This window comes from Acanthochromis polyacanthus, chromosome 3 (genome assembly GCF_021347895.1).
Source record: "Acanthochromis polyacanthus isolate Apoly-LR-REF ecotype Palm Island chromosome 3, KAUST_Apoly_ChrSc, whole genome shotgun sequence".
NCBI classification, from domain to species: Eukaryota; Metazoa; Chordata; class Actinopteri; family Pomacentridae; genus Acanthochromis; species Acanthochromis polyacanthus.
In genome coordinates, this window is record NC_067115.1 from 24,614,161 (window position 1) to 24,631,721 (window position 17,561).

The following is a 17,561-nucleotide window of genomic DNA, read 5'->3' on the forward strand; positions in this document are numbered from 1 at the left end:
CAGGTCTGACAGGTGTAGCTGTTATCCGCTGGTGTTTCATAGGGAGAGCGTTGCTCTGTGGGGATTCTCCCTCTCTGTGCTCCACAATAATGCTTACAGAGGCAGGGCATGACCCGTCGCTTGTTGAGCTATGACAATTACTGATGACTGTGCACTTCCCATCCTCCCTCATGGGTGCACCTCTGTGCAGCCTGCAAGTCCACAAATACATGTGTACAGTGCTCTAAACATGCTGCATCTGTGTTTGTGTTTGCTATTTAAAAAGAAAAGACTTCCTCTCGTGCTCACACAGAGATGACACAGACGAGTGGTCAGCACTTGTGTCTGTGCTTGTTAAGGAACTGTCCTTCTGTCTCTCATGTCCTCCTCCACTGTTTCCATCCTGGTGTTCCTCCTGTGAAGCTCATGGGCTCGTGAAACTTTATGCACGCCATGCCAGCCCGCTTTAGCTCTTCAGTGACCGCAGGATATAAATCCGAAACCCTGCAGCAGCTCTGTTGAAATACAAGAATCATCAAGGCTGATATTTGGTGTAAGCATTTCCTCTGTAGCTTTGGGACGCTGCGCATGTGACACATGGTTTATTTGAATGTTTTGGGGCAGCTGAGGAGAGCAGAGGAAGTGGGAAATGGGTCAGCTGTGGAAACCTTATATATTTAATAACCCCTATTCACACACACATGCACTCAGCACACCTCCTCACGTCTGGCTGTCCCATCCTCACTTCTGCTTGACTTACACAAATCCCTCTCCTCACCCTTCCTCCCCCTCCATCACCTCCCTCCCCGTCAGAGAGTGGTCTGCTCTGAGTGAATGGACGCTGCTAAAGATAAACCAGCAGCACGTCGGAGTGTGTTTACACGGCGGAACAAGCCAATGGGAAGAAAGCGAGAGCTGACCATATCGGGCCAGCTGTTGTGAATGTTCACATAAGCTTGCTGCGTGAACAAACATGCACACGCCCACATGAGCACAGATAGAAGAAGAGTCTCTTGACATGACTCATGGAGATCAACAGCAGCATATTGAAGCCAATGTGCACATATGCACCCACACTTTTGACTGGAAGCTCCAATCCTGTCTGTGGGTTTCCTGCACTTACACTGTCATAGTGTTTAAAGAACATCCAACAGCCTCTGATATGTGTGGCGGTATGTGCATGTGTATGTACACCACCAGTCAAAGATTTGGACACACCTTCTCATTCAATGTTTATTTATTTTTACTACCTTCTGCATTGTAGATTCTCACTGAAGACATCAAAACTATGAAGCAAGATATATAGAATTATGTAGCAAACAGACAAGTGTGAAATAACTCTAAATATCTTTTAGATTTTAGATTCCTCAAAGTAGCCACACATCGCTTTGATTACTGCTTTGCAAACCCTCAGCCGTCTCTCAATGAGCTTCATTAGGTAGTCACCGGAAATGGCTTTCACTTCACAGGTACGGCTTTTCGAGGTTAATTTGTGGAATTTCTTGCCTTCTTAATGGGGTTGGGACCATCAGTTGTGTTGCGCAGAAGTCAGGTTGGTACACAGTTGACAGCCCTGTTTGACAACTGTTAGAATCCATATTATGACAAGAACCAATCAGCTAAGTAAAGAGAAACAACAGTCCATCAGAACTGAAGGTCAGTCAGTCTGGAAAATTGCAAAAACTCTGAATGTATTCCCAAGTGCAGTCACAAAAACCATCAAGTCAACCATTAAGTGGTACATAGATAATGGATGGATGGACTTTCCTGATCTATTAAATGGTAAAAATTGTGTAAAATGTCAAACTGTGTTTCCCAAAACCCAAGACGATGGCTTCAAATGTCCTATTTTGTCCACAACCCAAAGACTGTCAGTTTACTGTCACAGAGAAGGCAAGACAACAGAAAAAATATTCAATTTTAAGAAGTCAAAATCAGACAATTTGGACTTTCTGTTGTACTCACACAAAACTGGCTCACACGAGGACCGCCCCAGGAAAGGAAGCTAAGAGTCACCTCTGCTGCTGAGGATAAGTTCATCCAAGTCACTAGCTTCAGGAATCACAAGTTAACAGGACCTCAGATTAGAGCCCAGATAAATGCCACACAGAGTTCTAATGGCAGACACATCTCTACATCAACTGTTCAGAGGAGACTGCATGAATCAGGCCTTTATGCTAATACCTGCTAAGAAACCACTACTAAGTAAAAGCAACAAGCAGTAGAGATTTGTTTGGGCCAAGAAACACAAAGAATGGACAGTAGACCAGTGGAAATCTGTGCTTTGGTCTGATGAGTTCAAATCTGAGATCTTTGGTTGGTTGGTTGGTTGGTTGGTTGGTTGGTTGGTTGGTTGGTTGGTTGGTTGGTTGGTTGGTTGGTTGGTTGGTTGGTTGGTTGGTTGGTTGGTTGGTTGGGGAGCTGATGTCAAGACAAAGTCTGTTCACACTTTGTCTCTTTTGCTCAACCTCTCCTCAACTAGTCAGTCTACATCTCACTCACACTTCAACTGCCCTGTCTCTGCTCTCCTTTACACCGAAGACAGAATATTAATTTCATGCTTTGCTGACTATGAAGTTATTGTCAATAAGCACAGGCACCGGCTCACGAGGCTACATGAATAACATTATCGACTGGCAGGATCAATATGGGGATCTCGAGTCAGGATTTACAGTATCAAGGGGCTCTCGTCACTTCTCTGGCCAAGCTGCCATGCCAAATGTCTTCAGATTTACGCCCCAAAAGCTACATCAAAGTGTGAAACTGCCTCTAATCCTAAGTTATTGCAGTGGCGCTGTAAAATAAAGGCGTCACAGATGTAATAAACATTAAGGCTTTTACAGCGATGTCCAGCCTTTTCCTCACAACTGTAAGTGGTGCAAAATTAGAGAACTGGCTGATAGACATCATTAATGCTCTCCTCAACCTTAGCGTGAACCAATATTGCTTTTTGCTAAACAGCAGCTTCTGTTGCCGAAAGTAAAGATTTAGAATTCATGTTAAATGCTAAAACAAAGCGCAACACCGGTATATTTACAGAAGATAGATAATTTAACATACTTTAAATTTAATGTAGCAGCAAAAAACTCTGAATGCATGAAATTGAACAGGAGTGCATTTTTACTGTGTGTTATTTATTCTTTGAGAAGTTATACTTTATTTAAATTCTACAGAGAAAGTGTAAAGATATGTTTGATCTTTATGATGGAGATAAAACATTTGAAAGAGATTTAGATCAGCGGTCTCTCACCTTTATGACTTGTGACTCGTTAAGATAAAACAATGATAGCTGCTCTGCTCTGACTTTATGCCAATGAGCTTGGATTTATAGTTTTATCTTCTTAGCTCTGGTCATTTGAATAATTTTCAGTGGAATGAAAAGGTGAAGCCATCCAGTATTACAGAAGAGAAAAAGCGAGGTTGAGAAACACTTTGAAGGTTTTCATCTTTTAGGTAGAGCTGCAACGAACAATCAATTAGCTGTCAGCTATTCAATTAAAAACCATGTCTTGAAGGCTTTCTGTGCTTTTTTGTTCCTTAGTATAATTTATAATGGATCTCTTTAGGCTGCATCTGTAGTTTAGACAACAATTTGTCTTCAACTTTGTGTCTTGAGAAGCATCTTTCATCTTCCAAAGGGACAATATCCAGTGCGAGAAATGATCTTCCGAGTTTGGTGTGGAAGAACTGACGTCAGCACCATCCAGCATGTTTGTGGAAAAATTGCAATGCAGACTGCAGCCAGGCCGTATCAGCCAGCATCACTGGCTGACCTCACTAATGCTTTTGCAGCTGAAGGAGGACAATTCCCTGCAGCCAGTTTCCAGAATCTTGCGGAAAGCCTTCCCAGAAGAGTGCAGGCTCTTTCAGCAGCATATTAATGAATACAGTCTTGGATTGAGATGTTCCACAATCACAGAAGTGTGTACCTGTCTATTGTGCACAGTTACGCTCAGGAACATTACCATTAGTCTGAGAGACTGGGAGGTTTAATGCTACTCCAGAGAAGGACAGACTTTGTTTCCTAATTTAAGCAAAGTTTAGAATGAAGTTCATTTTATGTTTTACTGTCCTGTACATGAAGATATCAGGGAGGTACTTTTCAGGAAGATGGCCGCTGTTTATTTTGATTTCTTCTGGTTGGATGACCATAAAAAACTTGAGCTGTGTTTTAGCAGGGGAACCTTTTTCATGGCAGAATTTCTTTGCCAGCAAAAAAATGCAACATATTGTGTTTGAGAACTGAGCAGCAGAATAATGTGTGTTTTGGATGTATTGCTGCAATGCTGGTATATTTGTGTCTTGTAAACCCATGTGTGCATGACACAAAAACAAAGAAATCAATCAATCATATTATTGTCATATAGTGTACTTCACTGTATATCAGGATGAGAACCAGCCATTCCACTGGAAAATCACCTTGTCTTTCCTTCTCTCTTGCTATATTTCCTGCCCTGGTCTCATTTAAACCGCCAAAGCGGGTGACCAAGAACAGCACAGCGCTCTCTCCTCGGAGCCTGCCCTCCTTTCTGAGTCCCCTTCATTCCTCTGAGTCATGAGTCATAGTTCGAGAGCCAAAGTTCGTGCACGGTGACGTGATTGAATAGCCAGGATGACATACCGTTCCAGGGTTTGAGTGACAGGGTTTGGGGAGAGGTCAAATCCGACACCGATATCAGGAGCTGGATTAAAAGAAATGCATCATAGATTATTGGAGGTCGACCAGGAAGAGTATCTGGAAGACACACACACACACATATATATAGAGGGAATGTCCGGCAGTGCTGTACCAGCTGTGTGCTGCAGACAGAGAGGCGTCTGGGTAAAATATGAGCCCATGTGTCTCCTGCGTACACCCATGCACGCGCGCACACACACACACACACACACACATACACTTCTGCCAGCGAGTAAGTGAGACGTCAGGGTCACCAGGAGCAGATGATGACACAAGCGACGTGGAGTAGAGGTTGAAGTGAATAGTGGGGTGAAACAGGCCATATTTCATTTGTCAGACTCTATATGGGAATGTTGGAGAGGCGCAGCGCCCATGTTGGCATGTATCACTCCATAAAGCAGGACTGTAATGGCTCACAGGTCTTCGGTTACAGCACACAGACATGTCCGTGTTGCTGTTTAACCTCTGTGTGTTGTTGTGTTTGCACATCAGAGTCAGTTTAATGTTTGTTATTGTAAAGCTGCCAGCTCAAAATATTGACTCCATAATGTGTGTGCACTAGTATTGGTATTGGCTGCTGTTGTGATGTACCTCTGTTAAACAAAGGCAGAACTGGAAAAAAACAAAACATGCAGTGAATTATCTAAATCCATGGGGATGTAGACTGTATTCAGGTCTGCTGAAATTCAATGTGAGATTTTTTTTTGTTGTTCTAAAAAAAACGTACAACTGAAAAATTATCACCAAACAATAATATAGAAATAAAATTCTGTCAGTCACATAAAAGAAAAATGGAAAAACAGTCTAACACCAAATATGCAGTTAAAGAAGAAGGCTTATAGGTCCAATTTGAATCATTTTTAAAATCCCCTCTTTTAGTATCATCCTAAATTCAACAGTAATTCACCGTTTCAGCTCAAAATGAGTCTACAGTTAGTTCTAAAATGGGTAAAATGCTGCACAAAAACATTTTTTCTGTATCACTTGACCTTTGGGATGCAGAACCATAAAACACAGCTTGACAGCTATTTAATAAAAAAATCACAATAACAACAAACTAAGCAATGAACAGCCTGATTAGGAACAAAAGACAGAGCGATGAACAAAAGGAATTATGAAAGCCCCATCAGCGGTAATTTGTTCCCGTTTAGCTGCAAGGGTGAAGCGCGATTTTGTATTCCTGAAAGCAAGGACACTGTTGTTAAATCACAGCTGTTCAATCTTTGCCCGTTTGCTCCCCAGGTGATTTATTCTCTGAACATGAGGAACGAGGAGCAGGAGGCGGCGCTGCAGGCCTTGAGCCACGCCCACCACGACGAGCTCCACCGCATCCTGATGGAGACGTGTCACGAAGGGGAGGGCTCGGCGCTACGGACTCGCCTCCTGGAGCTGCAGGAGTCTCTGGATGAGCAGCAGAGAGTCGGCGCCCAGGTGTGTGTGTGTGTGTGTGTGTGTGTGTGTGGATGCACTGTTACCCTCCCATCCACGCTGTTCAAGGGCATGTTGTATCGCTGTAATTTAACGTGTAAACTCCCAGCAGGAGCAGCAAATCAAACCTGCCCCAAATGTGACCTGTAACAGCCAAACCATTTCAGATAGCCCGACTTAATAATTTATCCCTCATGCAGCACAATAAAGCATCAGCATGAATCATAAATACCCGCATGACTTTCTTATGAGATCTATGGGAACAAAAATGCATCGTAGCATCTACAGACATAAAAAATGTACACGTACCTTAAACTTTTATTCTGAAACGTTTCGCTCATCTGTGTGGTTTATCTGTTGCCTGTCGTACGTTTCTGTAACAAGAACGTAACTAACAGCAAATGCATGAATTCAACAAGTGAACTTCATGAGTTTGGTTGTGGATACAGATGATTGCAGTCTGATAGCTTTTGTATTTTTGGTGACCAGAGGTGCGAAGACAATCATAGTGCCTTACAGCACAACCTGGAAAAAGAATGACAACATTAATAGTGGGACAAACATATTGTCAGATATTATGAGAGTAGATGAATTTCACTGATGCAAACACTAGAAGAATGCAAATGTTAAAACATGGGAACATTTTGCTTTACAGCTTCCTGTTTAGCATTCATAGGCAGCATATAAACAAGTAATAATATGTAACTGTAAGTGTTTATTAATGTATTTATTCATGTATTCAAATCCTTTACTTAAGTACAAGTATTAATAACATACTCCACTACAAATGAAGGTTCCACTTTAGTAAAACTATGTAAGTATCAACAGCAAAAGTTCATCTGAGAATGCAAATGTTAGAACATGGGAACATTTTACTTTAAAGCTTCATGTTTAGCATTTATAAGCAGCATAAAAACAAGTAATAATATGTAACTATAAGCGTTTATTAATGTATTTGTTAATGTGTTCAAATCCTTTACTCAAGTAAAAGTACTAACAAAACGCTCAAATGAAGGTTAAATCCTGTAAATAACACAATATTTTTTGTTAAACTACAGTCTTGTAGTCAGTGTTGAGCAGGTCGGCTGAGAATATAAAAATGTGGCATGTCTTACTATGCAGTCCAACATATATGGAGAATAAAGGTTTAAATAATCCTCAGACAATGAGCCTATTTTGCAAGATGTCATAGTTTCACTGTAACTACAAAATACCTGAGAAAGTCTCTGTCTTTGTGTTTGGTTTTCAGTGTAACCCTCTTCATATTATAGCTTACTTCTGAATCCTGGGTACTTCTGGGGCAAAAAAGCCAGATAAAAAGAAATTTATGGCTCAAACCTGCCTGATCTGAACAGTATAGACTGATGATGTTTTGGCACATACTGAATATTGTTTAAATGTCACAACATTGTAAGTAACTGGCCTTTATGACCACAGATATGGTATTTTTTAAATGCTTTGTATGCACACTGCCCACTGCTCTGTGCAGCTTCTAGATCTCTACAAACACCTTCAGGAGGATGAAGTACAGGATATTTGTAGTATGGATGAGTGATGACAGAAATGACTGTTTCTGAGGAAAAAATATCATTCCTTTGAGTCGCCGCCTGAAATAAATTGGGCGCTTTTTAAGGTAAAGGGTGCATTTCTCACTGCTAAGCATGCATACTCAGTAGGCAGCGCGCTTCTAAACTACCATTTAAAGTTTAAGGTCACTTAGAAATGTCCTTATTTTTGAAAGAAAAGCAGTTTTTCAATGAGGATAAATCCAGTCTAGACATTATTAATGTGGTAAATGACTATTCTAGCTGGAAATCTCTGATTTTTAATGGAATATCTACATAGAGGTACAGAGGAACATTTCCAGCAGCCATCACTCCTGTGTTCTAATGCTACATTGTGTTAGCTAATGGTGTTGAAAGCTAATTGATGATTAGAAAACCCTTCTGCAGTTATGTTAGCACATGAATAAAAGTGTGAGTTTTCACACTTGCACTCCTGTGTATGTAAGTGCAATGTGCAGTTCATCCTTTCATCCTCTGTGCCTCCAGGTGCAGGCAGACTTTGAGATCTTCCGCATCCAGGCGGAGGAGAGGGAGCGCGAAACCGAAGCGGAGCTGAGAAAAGAGTTTGAGGAGAAGCTGAAGGCTGCAGAGGGGGAGCTCCAGCAGGCCAAGGCCCAGGCCAGCGCTGCCCAGGAGGAGAGCGAGTCCCTGAGCGAAGAACTGGAGAAGGCCAGGGAGCAGATCCAGGAGCTGGAAGCCAAATGCGAGGAACTACAGAAATCAGCCGATGAGGAGAAAATAAGGAAAGAAGAGAGACAAAGAGAAGACGAGGAGAAGAAGAAAGAGGAGGAAGAGAGACAGTCAGAGCAGCGCGAGGACTTGGAGAGAGTTAAAGCCCTTTCGGAGGAGCTGAAGGCGCTGAAGGAGGACAGGGACCGAGCGGACGAGGAGAAGAGGCGAGCGGTGAAAGAAGAGCGGGAGCAGTGGGAGCAGAAGGTGAACGACCTGAACGAGGAGAAAGAGGAGATGAGGAAGAAGATCGAGGCCGAGTGGAGGGAGGAGCGGCAGAGGTGGGAGGAGAGGGAGGAGGAGGAGAAGAAAGGGATGCACAGCGCGCTACGAGAAAGAGTGAAGAGGGCTGAAGCAGAGGTGGAAGGTCACCTGGAGAGGCTGGCTGAGAGCAAGAGGAGCACGGTGAAGCTGCAGGAGCGGATCCAGGTACACAAAGACAGTGAACATGGGTGGGAACGTTGTACAAAAAATTCAAACAGGAAAAAATGCATCTTAACCCTCATGTCATCCTGCGGGTCAAAACTGACCTGTTTTAAAGTTTGAAAATGTGGGGAAAAATACATTTTCACAGTGAAACTTCTCATGTTCACATTTTAGCATTTTTTGGGAAATCTTTGAACTTTTTTGGTGGAAATAAAGAAATGTTAAAAATGTTTCTTTAAGAGCATTCACATAAAAATCAACCAAAATCCAGCGAATTTCACTGGATTTTGGTTGATTTTTATATGAATGCTCTTAAAGAAAATATTAGAAGTATTTCTGATATATATGTAATCACTTTAACCCTCCTGTCATCCTGCCGGTCAGATTGACCCATTTTAAAGTTTTAAAAATGTGGAAAATATATATATATTTTCACAGTGAAAACTTGAACATTTTCAAAATTGTTTTAGGAAATTTTTGAACATTTTTTGGTGGAAAAAACAAATTAAAAAAATGTTTAAGAACATTCAGAGAAAAATCAACCAAAATCCAGTGAATTTCGCTGTCAAATTTGGGGATTTTTTATTTAAAAAATAAAACTTTTGAGATAAACTTTTCAGGAATTTTCTTCCTGAAGATTTTACAAATTTTTATAAATTTGGGGAAATTTTTTCTGAATTTTTGGACTTTCTTCAGACAAGGCAACAATGTTTTTTGATAAGGACAACACGAGGGCTAGATATTTTTTTAAAATGTTTTTGGGAAATTATTTCCTCATTTTAAAGAAAAATATTTACAAGACTTTTCTTTCCAAATTTGGGGGATTTTTTTGTAAAAAAAACTTTTAAGGGAAACTTTTAAGGAATTATTGGAATTTTCTTCCTGAAGGTTTTGGAAATTTGGGGATTTTTTTCTGATTTTCTTTTTTTTCAGGGAAAGAAACAATATTTTTTGGTGCCCATAAATGAAGACAACAGGAGGGTTAAAAGAGCATTTCCTATTTCAGTGACAGCAGTATTGCACAAATATTGACCGCATTCGTAACAACTCGTATTGGACTCTAAATCCTAAAATTAGAACCCAGCGCTGAGGAAAAGGGAGGTGAAAGGAAATTGAAATGTTGCAACTCTCTGAAGCACCCAGCTAATGATTGTGTTGATGGGAAAGGAGGGAGTGAGGTAGAAGCAGAGAAAGAGAGAGAGAGAAAAGGGGCGAATCTTGCTTGTCTAACCACAAGCTGCCCTCCCTGAGTGCTATTCCCACTGCCAACTATCTGCTAATGAGTAGTTTGAGCAGGATAGATTCGCTGCACCACCACCATTACCCCCTCACGCATGAACATTAAGCAGCCCTGTGAGAGCTGGCACAGAGCTGACATAAGCCCTCACAGCACACCATTAAAGGCTCACAGCTGGCCGAGATAGTTCCCTGACTCACCACATTTCATCCCTCATTCTTTTCTATCGCACCTCCAGTTTGTCAGACTTGTGTTCTTTCTCCCCTGTCCTTCTTATCTGTGTCAAATTTGCCGTCGGCTTCTGTGTCTTCCTCATCTATCTTTTTTTTCCCCCTCTCCTCCCTATTCCCCTGTGCTCTCTGTCAACCCTCTACGCTCCTCTGCATGCTAAAAACTCCCACCTGGCCTTTATGGCTCCCCTTCAGGACCTGGAGGAAGAGCTGGAGCTGGATCGGAGGCGCGTGACGGAGGCCGAGGGCGTGGCTAAACGGGCGGAGGAGGAGCTGGCGGTGGCCAAGGAGAGGCTGCTGCTGCAGGAGGACGAGCTGCAGAGCAGAGCAGGTGGTTTCTCACAGTCCAACTGTCTCCTCGAGAAGAAAGTAAACTCAGCTGAGCTCCGGGCATTTCCATTGACGTTATAATATATACAGAGAATGCAACAAATCCACATTATTCATCCGCCACAAAGGCAAACAGTTTCATCACGGTGTCATCACACCCAGTCAGCAAAAAGAGGTCCAGAATTTTATTTATTGCATGAGAATAAATTTTGTTTTGGGCTCCTCCGCATCCAGTATCAGTCTGATGGAAGTCCATTCTGCTTCTTCATACACAATAAGTCTTGTGTTCGCGTCTTGTGTCCATTTCGTGTGTGTTAGAGGAGCTGCTGAATCGTGGAGGCTGTGAGGTTTGTGTTTGTGCTGAGATGGAGGAACTGAGGAGCCAAGTGAGCCGTCTGCAGAGCAGGAACAGAGAGCTGGAGCTGCAGAGTAGCGGCCGAAACAGTGACCACGCCCGGCAGATACGCCAGGTAACGCACAGAAAGATCAAGAAATGCAGAGCAGTGGATAAAGCGAGCACAAACAGATATACATGCTGTGTTTGTGTGTTTATAGCATGCTGAGGCCTTGTCCAGTCTGCGCTCAGAGATGGTGAGAGCCCAGACAGAGGAGCTGCGCCGCATCCAGAAACATGCCGACGACGAAAGGGACAAGCTGCAGAAGGAGATAGAGAGAGAAAGAGAAAGCCTGCAGAGGGAGAGGGAGCAAGAAAAGGACCAGCTGGAGAAGGACAGAAACAGAATGCGCAAGGAAAGAGACGAGGAAAAGGAGGTGCTGCACAAAGAAGTGGAAGAGGTCAGAGAACGTGTGAGGAGAGAAAAAGAGGAAGAGGTGGACCGGCTGCGCAAAGAACTGGAAGTCGAGAGGGTGCGGGTTCGATCCCAGTTGGACAAGAACATGGAGCAGGTCGAGGCAGAGAGAGCGAACGTGCAGCTGAAGCTGGAGGAGGAGAAAAAGAGGCTGGTGGAGAAGGCCGAGGAGGACAGGAAGCGGCTGAAGGAACAAGTGCGGAAGGCGATCGAAGAGGTGATGAGGAGACATGCGGCTGAACTAAACAGCGTCCAAGAAGCTCTGAGCTCAGAGAAGAAAACCAACCAAGAGGTCAGCTCCTGTGTGAGGGGGAGGGTTTATTCTGTTTAACTAGAAATCACCACTAGATGTCCAGCAGATCTCATAAGAGTAAATATCAGGTTGGAGAATTTACATCAACAACCTGTCTACTGTAAAATCTGCATTTATACACGATTGTTTAGTGATCCAGGATGTTTTATTACAGTTTCCCAACCAAGACTGTTCACAGTATATTGGAGATGTTTTTCTGGACAGATGATTAAATAAGACAACAGAGCCTGTAGCGAAAGACAATGTAGATTCTCTATAATGTCCACTTTAAAAAATATCCTGCTGTTCAGCTGTGGAAGCCAAATAATTGCAGGCTTAATTATTTGAGTTTGTCTGTCAGGCAGACTTTGGATGTCATTATTTTGGATATGGGGACAAATTTCTGCCAGTAAAAATGTTTCCTTTCATCCCATGCCACAGCTGCGACAGTAAAACTTTCCCTGTTCCGAGTCTCTGTGATGCAGTTAATGTGTGCTTTTGTGAAAACTTTCCGACATTCTGACTGGATTGTCCAGTCAGAATATTTTCCATCTAACCTTAACGATTCTAATAAGAACAAGAAAAGCACTCAGAGAGCGCAGTCCTCTGCCAAGGCTGTTCATTCCCTCGTATAGCATTGTCACAAATGCAGCTTTTTTTTTTTTTTTAGAAATACAGAATTTGTTTATTTATTAGTTATTGATGATCAGAAATCACAACACTATGGAAAGTGGCCATTTAATATAGATGTATCCACAAACAAAATGACTTTGCGCTGAGCACAGGAGTGTGTTATGCAAGTGTACGTTATGTATGGATACTGCATCGCATGACTTTAATATGTAGCGGGTGGCAGAAATTGATGGGACTCGGAAACACCCCCATAATTTAATCAACTGTTCCTCGTATCATTTCCGACAGATAAGTCCCGATAAGTCCGCAGCGGTGGATTTGTAGTAGGATCGCAATCATGTGATCAACAGCAGGCAGCTGATGTAGTGTTCAGTTGCTGTCATAGTTACAGTGACACTGTGACGCTATCGCGCAATGATACAGAAATCTTTAACAAATCTGTGGATCATTCCAGACTATAAGCTGCATCACTGCCAACATCTAATCACTTGGTCCTTCCCAGAAAATTTCATCCAAATCCGTCGGTCCATTTTTGAGTAATGTTGCTAACAGACAGACAGACAAACAGACAAACGTATGCTGATCGTCACATAACTCCGTCGCGTTCCTTGGTGGAGTAGTTTTCCTTTATTTGACATATAAGGCATCAGGCTACTGCATACCATCTACAGTAACTAACCCTACCACACTAGTTGAGTCAGACACACCATCTGTTCCTCAGCAGGGTTTCTCTTTAGTCTAAATCATTGATTCTTAAATATTTTCAGCTTGTAAACCCTCGAAACAAACCGAGGCTTTCTCACTTTGTTAGCAGCTGCACATACAATAAACCCAAGAGGTGAGATTACAAGATAGTTGTCAGGAAAAAATAAAGATTAAGCAAATGTGTGAAAAAAACAGCACTGTGTGTAGCACAAATGTTTTATTCTCTGGTGTACTTAATTCTCTGGTGACCCCCTGAGGGAGGGTTGGCCCCCCACCGATTGGGCTAAAAGAGCATGATTAATGGATATTTTTTTCCCCTCCCAGTGTAAAAGTAGAAATATAAAGAGATTTTATCACATAATTGGCTGCCCTTTGAGCCTTCTTACTATGGGCGCTTCATTATGACTAATTATTAATTAAGTTTGGTAATAAGAAATAGACAGAATGGTTGGGTTAAGTGCTAGAAAGAAGATAAATTGCTAATGTAATAATGGTTTTGATAATGAATATTCTTTGAAGGTGTGTGTGCGTTTGGAAGAGGAGAGGCGAGCTGCCGAGGAGCTACGAAGCGGGATGGAGAAGGAAGCAGATGAGCTGAGGATGAAACTGAAAGATGCCACCAATGAGGTGAGAAGTCAGCCGGTGAGTGCGTGTTTTTGTCAGATGAAAACATTTATGAGATCCGCTGTAACTCCTGCACCGTGCGCTCTCCAGGTTTGCCGGCTGGAGTCGGCGATCCAACAAAGAGACAAGAAAGAAAAGGTGGCCCCTGAAGCTGCACCCTCATGTGGACCTCAGTGCTCCCGTCTGGAAGAGGAGCTCCATCAGGCTCGGAGTCGACTGGCTCGGGTTCAGGAGGAGGCGGAGAGGCAGCGAGACAGACAGCAGAGAGAGATCGCATCCCTGAGAGCTGACAAGCATCGCCTGGAGGAGAAAGTCCTGGAACAGAGCCGGCTGAACACAGAGAGGAGTCTTCTCGAGCAGAGCCAGCGGCACACCGAGGACCGGATCAGGTAGCGCGATAAACACGGACCTGCCAGACTTGCTTAGGCTTACATTACAAAGTCTTGACTGTGCTTGTAATCTCCCTCTGCCCTTCACTTACTGTAAATGAGCACTGGGGAAGATCAAAGGTGGGGAGCTAATCATTCAAATCGTGGCTCCAAGCGAACCTCTTCTTCAGCTCCAGATCCGGTTGAATTTCAGTGAGCTTTATTGAAATGAAATCTGTTTTTTCCAGAACACAAACATGCCAAGAAATAAGTTGCAGCGGTTAAAATGGTATGAGTGAGTCATTAAATTGTGTCAGCGCCATCACAAAAATTAAACACGCTTCAAATTAGCATTGACCTGTCCTGCCTCATAGAGTTCTACATATTTAGCTGCTTATTTCTCACTGCATACTGATTATAATTAGTGTTACTTGTAATTTAAATGCCTTTAATTAATCTAAAGCACCACTCCCCCGCTTATCTTTACAGTTGAATCATATTTTCCATTCAAAGACAGATATATAAAAACCTGATAGCTAAGGCTAAACAGGATTCTGCTCCAGAAATGCCGCCAACTATTTTTTAATCTCCTAATATGGCAATGAAAACCAGATTTTGCTTTTATGTGCTTCATGGAATCAAGTTATTCAGTAAAGTGAGAAATAATCAGGTTACAACCCTGCATGCTGGAGTTAAAAATAGTCCTTTCAACACGAGGTAAAAGCACAAGAAAACAAGACGCCACGCAGCAATTAAACAGCAGAGTGAAGCGAGAAGACGTAAATAGTAATTTTGCATGTGGGTTACCCTCCGTCTCACTCCGTGTTCTGCTGCGTGCCTGCAGGGCAGAGTGTGAAGATCGTCTGAGAGCAGAGTTCAGGATAGAGATGAACGCTGCCGTCGCTGAGAGTGAACAGAGATGGCAGAACCGAGAGCAGGAGCTGCAGAGCCAGATATCTGAGCTGCAGGGTCAGCTGAGCGAGTCACAGGTGAGACGGATTCATCAACCAAGTCATGAAAAACACATTTATAAGGCTGATTTTCACTTTTGAGACAGAACTGGACTGAATTGCAATTTTGTTTTGACTTTTTTAAATTCATATTCTGCTTGAGTAGCTGAAAAAAAATTTGACTTTTCGAGAGCGACCATGAAGTCTTGGACCATGTTGATCTAATTATGGATGGAGTCACACAGTTAAGTTTGAGATGGAGCTCAGTCTGGATGAAACCTGGTGGAGAGACGCAGTGTTCAAGTTCAGCTCCACTTCAAAGTGATTTACAAGATCCATCAGATTACACTTTTCTGTTGCTCGATGCTCGACTCTTTTTTAGATGTCCGTTTTTCTTTTTTACTTAAAGTCCTGCCTCTTACCTGCTATCCTTAGTGTGTTCTCAGTTGAACACAGGTTTACCGAAGACATTGTTGCTGCCTTTATAGGGGTCATTACAGAATTGGAGGACATCTTATGTCCCACACATTAAATTTCAAATAATCCATGTGCAAAACACTAAAACATGCATTTGCTGTTTAAATTTACTTGTCCAAGGACCAAATCTAAAAAAAACTAGGCGGAAAGAATGTTTGAAAGTATTTTTTAAAATATCAAATAAGTCGGGAGTTCCTCCTAAAATACAGTTTTTCTCTTGTCCCACCACTCTGATGACCAAATCAAATCTCCTTTTTTTTGCTATTATTATTTTTCAATGATGTCTCTTGTAATTGTGGGAACATTTTTTTAATCAACATAATATTTTAAATAATAATTATTATGCGTGTGTCCAACAACAACCCTGTCAGCAAAACCTTTTAAATGATAGAAGAAAACAGTGAATCACATGAAACAGTGGAATTAGCATCATCAAACAGTTTTCCAAAAGAATGGGTAGAGCAAAGCTATGTCCTCTCTTCTATTTTTGACATTTTCAGCCTTTATTTGAATGTCTTACTCTACCTCATGCAACCCTGTTATGCATATTATCAGGATACGACATTCTTTTTATGTTTTTTCATCAGTCAGTTTGTCCTCTTGGTCAGCAGTAACAGCTAGCTAAATATCTAGCTTCTACTGCTGAGAAAAAGCTAATATTAGCATGGATTAGCAACCCTGTTACTGTGATTAGAGCAGGGTTAGAAAACAACAAGTAAAACATGGAATAAAAATGGTACCATTGATGTGTAAGCTGAACCAATCAAGCCTTTGATAGTTTATTATCTATTATTGATGAATATGGAGCAGAAAACTGTAAAAGAGAAGAAGAAAATTTTGAAGCCCAAATGTCTTCCAATTCTGGAATGACCCATAGCCACATATTGTACATCAGAAGAGTCCTAACCCTCCTAAAACAGCTTCTTGGTTAAAAGATTGAATCTTTTTTCTCCACTTTGAGAGGAATCAAGCTCACAGTCGAAAGATCTGTCAAAAGATCTCACAGAACCTGGGACCTTTTTCTCTCCTACATTAACTCGCTTGACTTGACGAGACTTCTAAGCTGTTCAACGCCTCTCTCTAACCCCATTTTATTTCCTCTCTCTTCTCATCTGTCACTCAGGAAAGTGAATTCCGTACGTAGGACGTGTGGGAGGGTGGATCTGGTTGATGGGTGCCGTTTCTATGTTTGTCTATGGGTTGAACTCGTCAGGAAACTGAGTTTTTTGCCGTCGCCATCTATAGTTCCTGTGTTTTGTTCTGAAGCTTATCTAGCAAACACATTTAAAAGAGAAGGCTAATTGACTTACACAGAGCAGAAAACCAGCACGACTGTCATACTCTCAGAGTAACATGGAGCCACACAGCGTTTAACGGAACTGCTGTAGTTGTCAAAATACTGCGAAATATACTAATTATATTATAAACTGTTGTCAAGAAGGCATCAACAAATGTCTTGTTTTGACCGACCAACAGCTAGAAACATATTTCCAAACAAAGATGTGGGCGTTTACGAGGCAAGAAGATTATGTCGAGTGCAACTGTTGGAGCTGGTTTTTGGACCCATTGCGGATACTAAAGTGGAACAACCGAAAAGACTTTGTGGAAGTGCAGTGCTAAATTGCTGGAGCGCTCTTTTAATTAGTTCCATAAGCCAGCGTTGAGCACATACTGAAGTCTGTGTTTTCTTATTTATTTTAGGAGAGCTGTCTGAGTCCGCAAACCCTCAAACAAAAGCGGCATCTTCATTCCATTCTTGCTGCAAATTCATCATCTCAGGATTACAGCACAAAGAGCCTTAAAAAAAAAAAAAACTCATGATTTCTCACAAATGCAGGCGGAGAAAAAGAAGGCGGGACAGGGAGATGATTGCCACGGCAACCCCGAAATCGAGAGGTTGAGGAAGGAGGTGCAAGACACCAAGGAGATAAACAAGAAACTGAGGGATTTGCTGCAGGTACTCACGCATTTTAGAAAAAAATCTTACGTGCACTCTTTTATAGATTTTCCCTGTGATGAATAATTTAGCAGCTTTGAAAGTGTTGCAGTGAAGAGGCAACACAATGTTTTTCTATGAGTGCACATTTACACGTTAAAGCGC

General features: G+C 42.0%; 1 protein-coding gene across 4 annotated transcripts in view; it reads left to right on the top strand.

The window, feature by feature from the left end:
* Nucleotides 1-17,561, top strand: part of fam184b (family with sequence similarity 184 member B) — a 31,423-nt gene that overhangs the window by 1,360 nt on the left and 12,502 nt on the right. For all 4 annotated transcript variants that reach the window (XM_051945377.1, XM_051945379.1, XM_051945378.1 and 1 more), the window contains exons 2-10: nt 5,900-6,088; nt 8,137-8,808; nt 10,468-10,603; nt 10,921-11,072; nt 11,158-11,703; nt 13,561-13,668; nt 13,756-14,054; nt 14,878-15,022; nt 17,298-17,417. In XM_051945377.1, the coding sequence (XP_051801337.1) occupies nt 5,900-6,088; nt 8,137-8,808; nt 10,468-10,603; nt 10,921-11,072; nt 11,158-11,703; nt 13,561-13,668; nt 13,756-14,054; nt 14,878-15,022; nt 17,298-17,417 (2,367 nt within the window). The remainder of the gene's footprint in view (nt 1-5,899; nt 6,089-8,136; nt 8,809-10,467; nt 10,604-10,920; nt 11,073-11,157; nt 11,704-13,560; nt 13,669-13,755; nt 14,055-14,877; nt 15,023-17,297; nt 17,418-17,561) is intronic.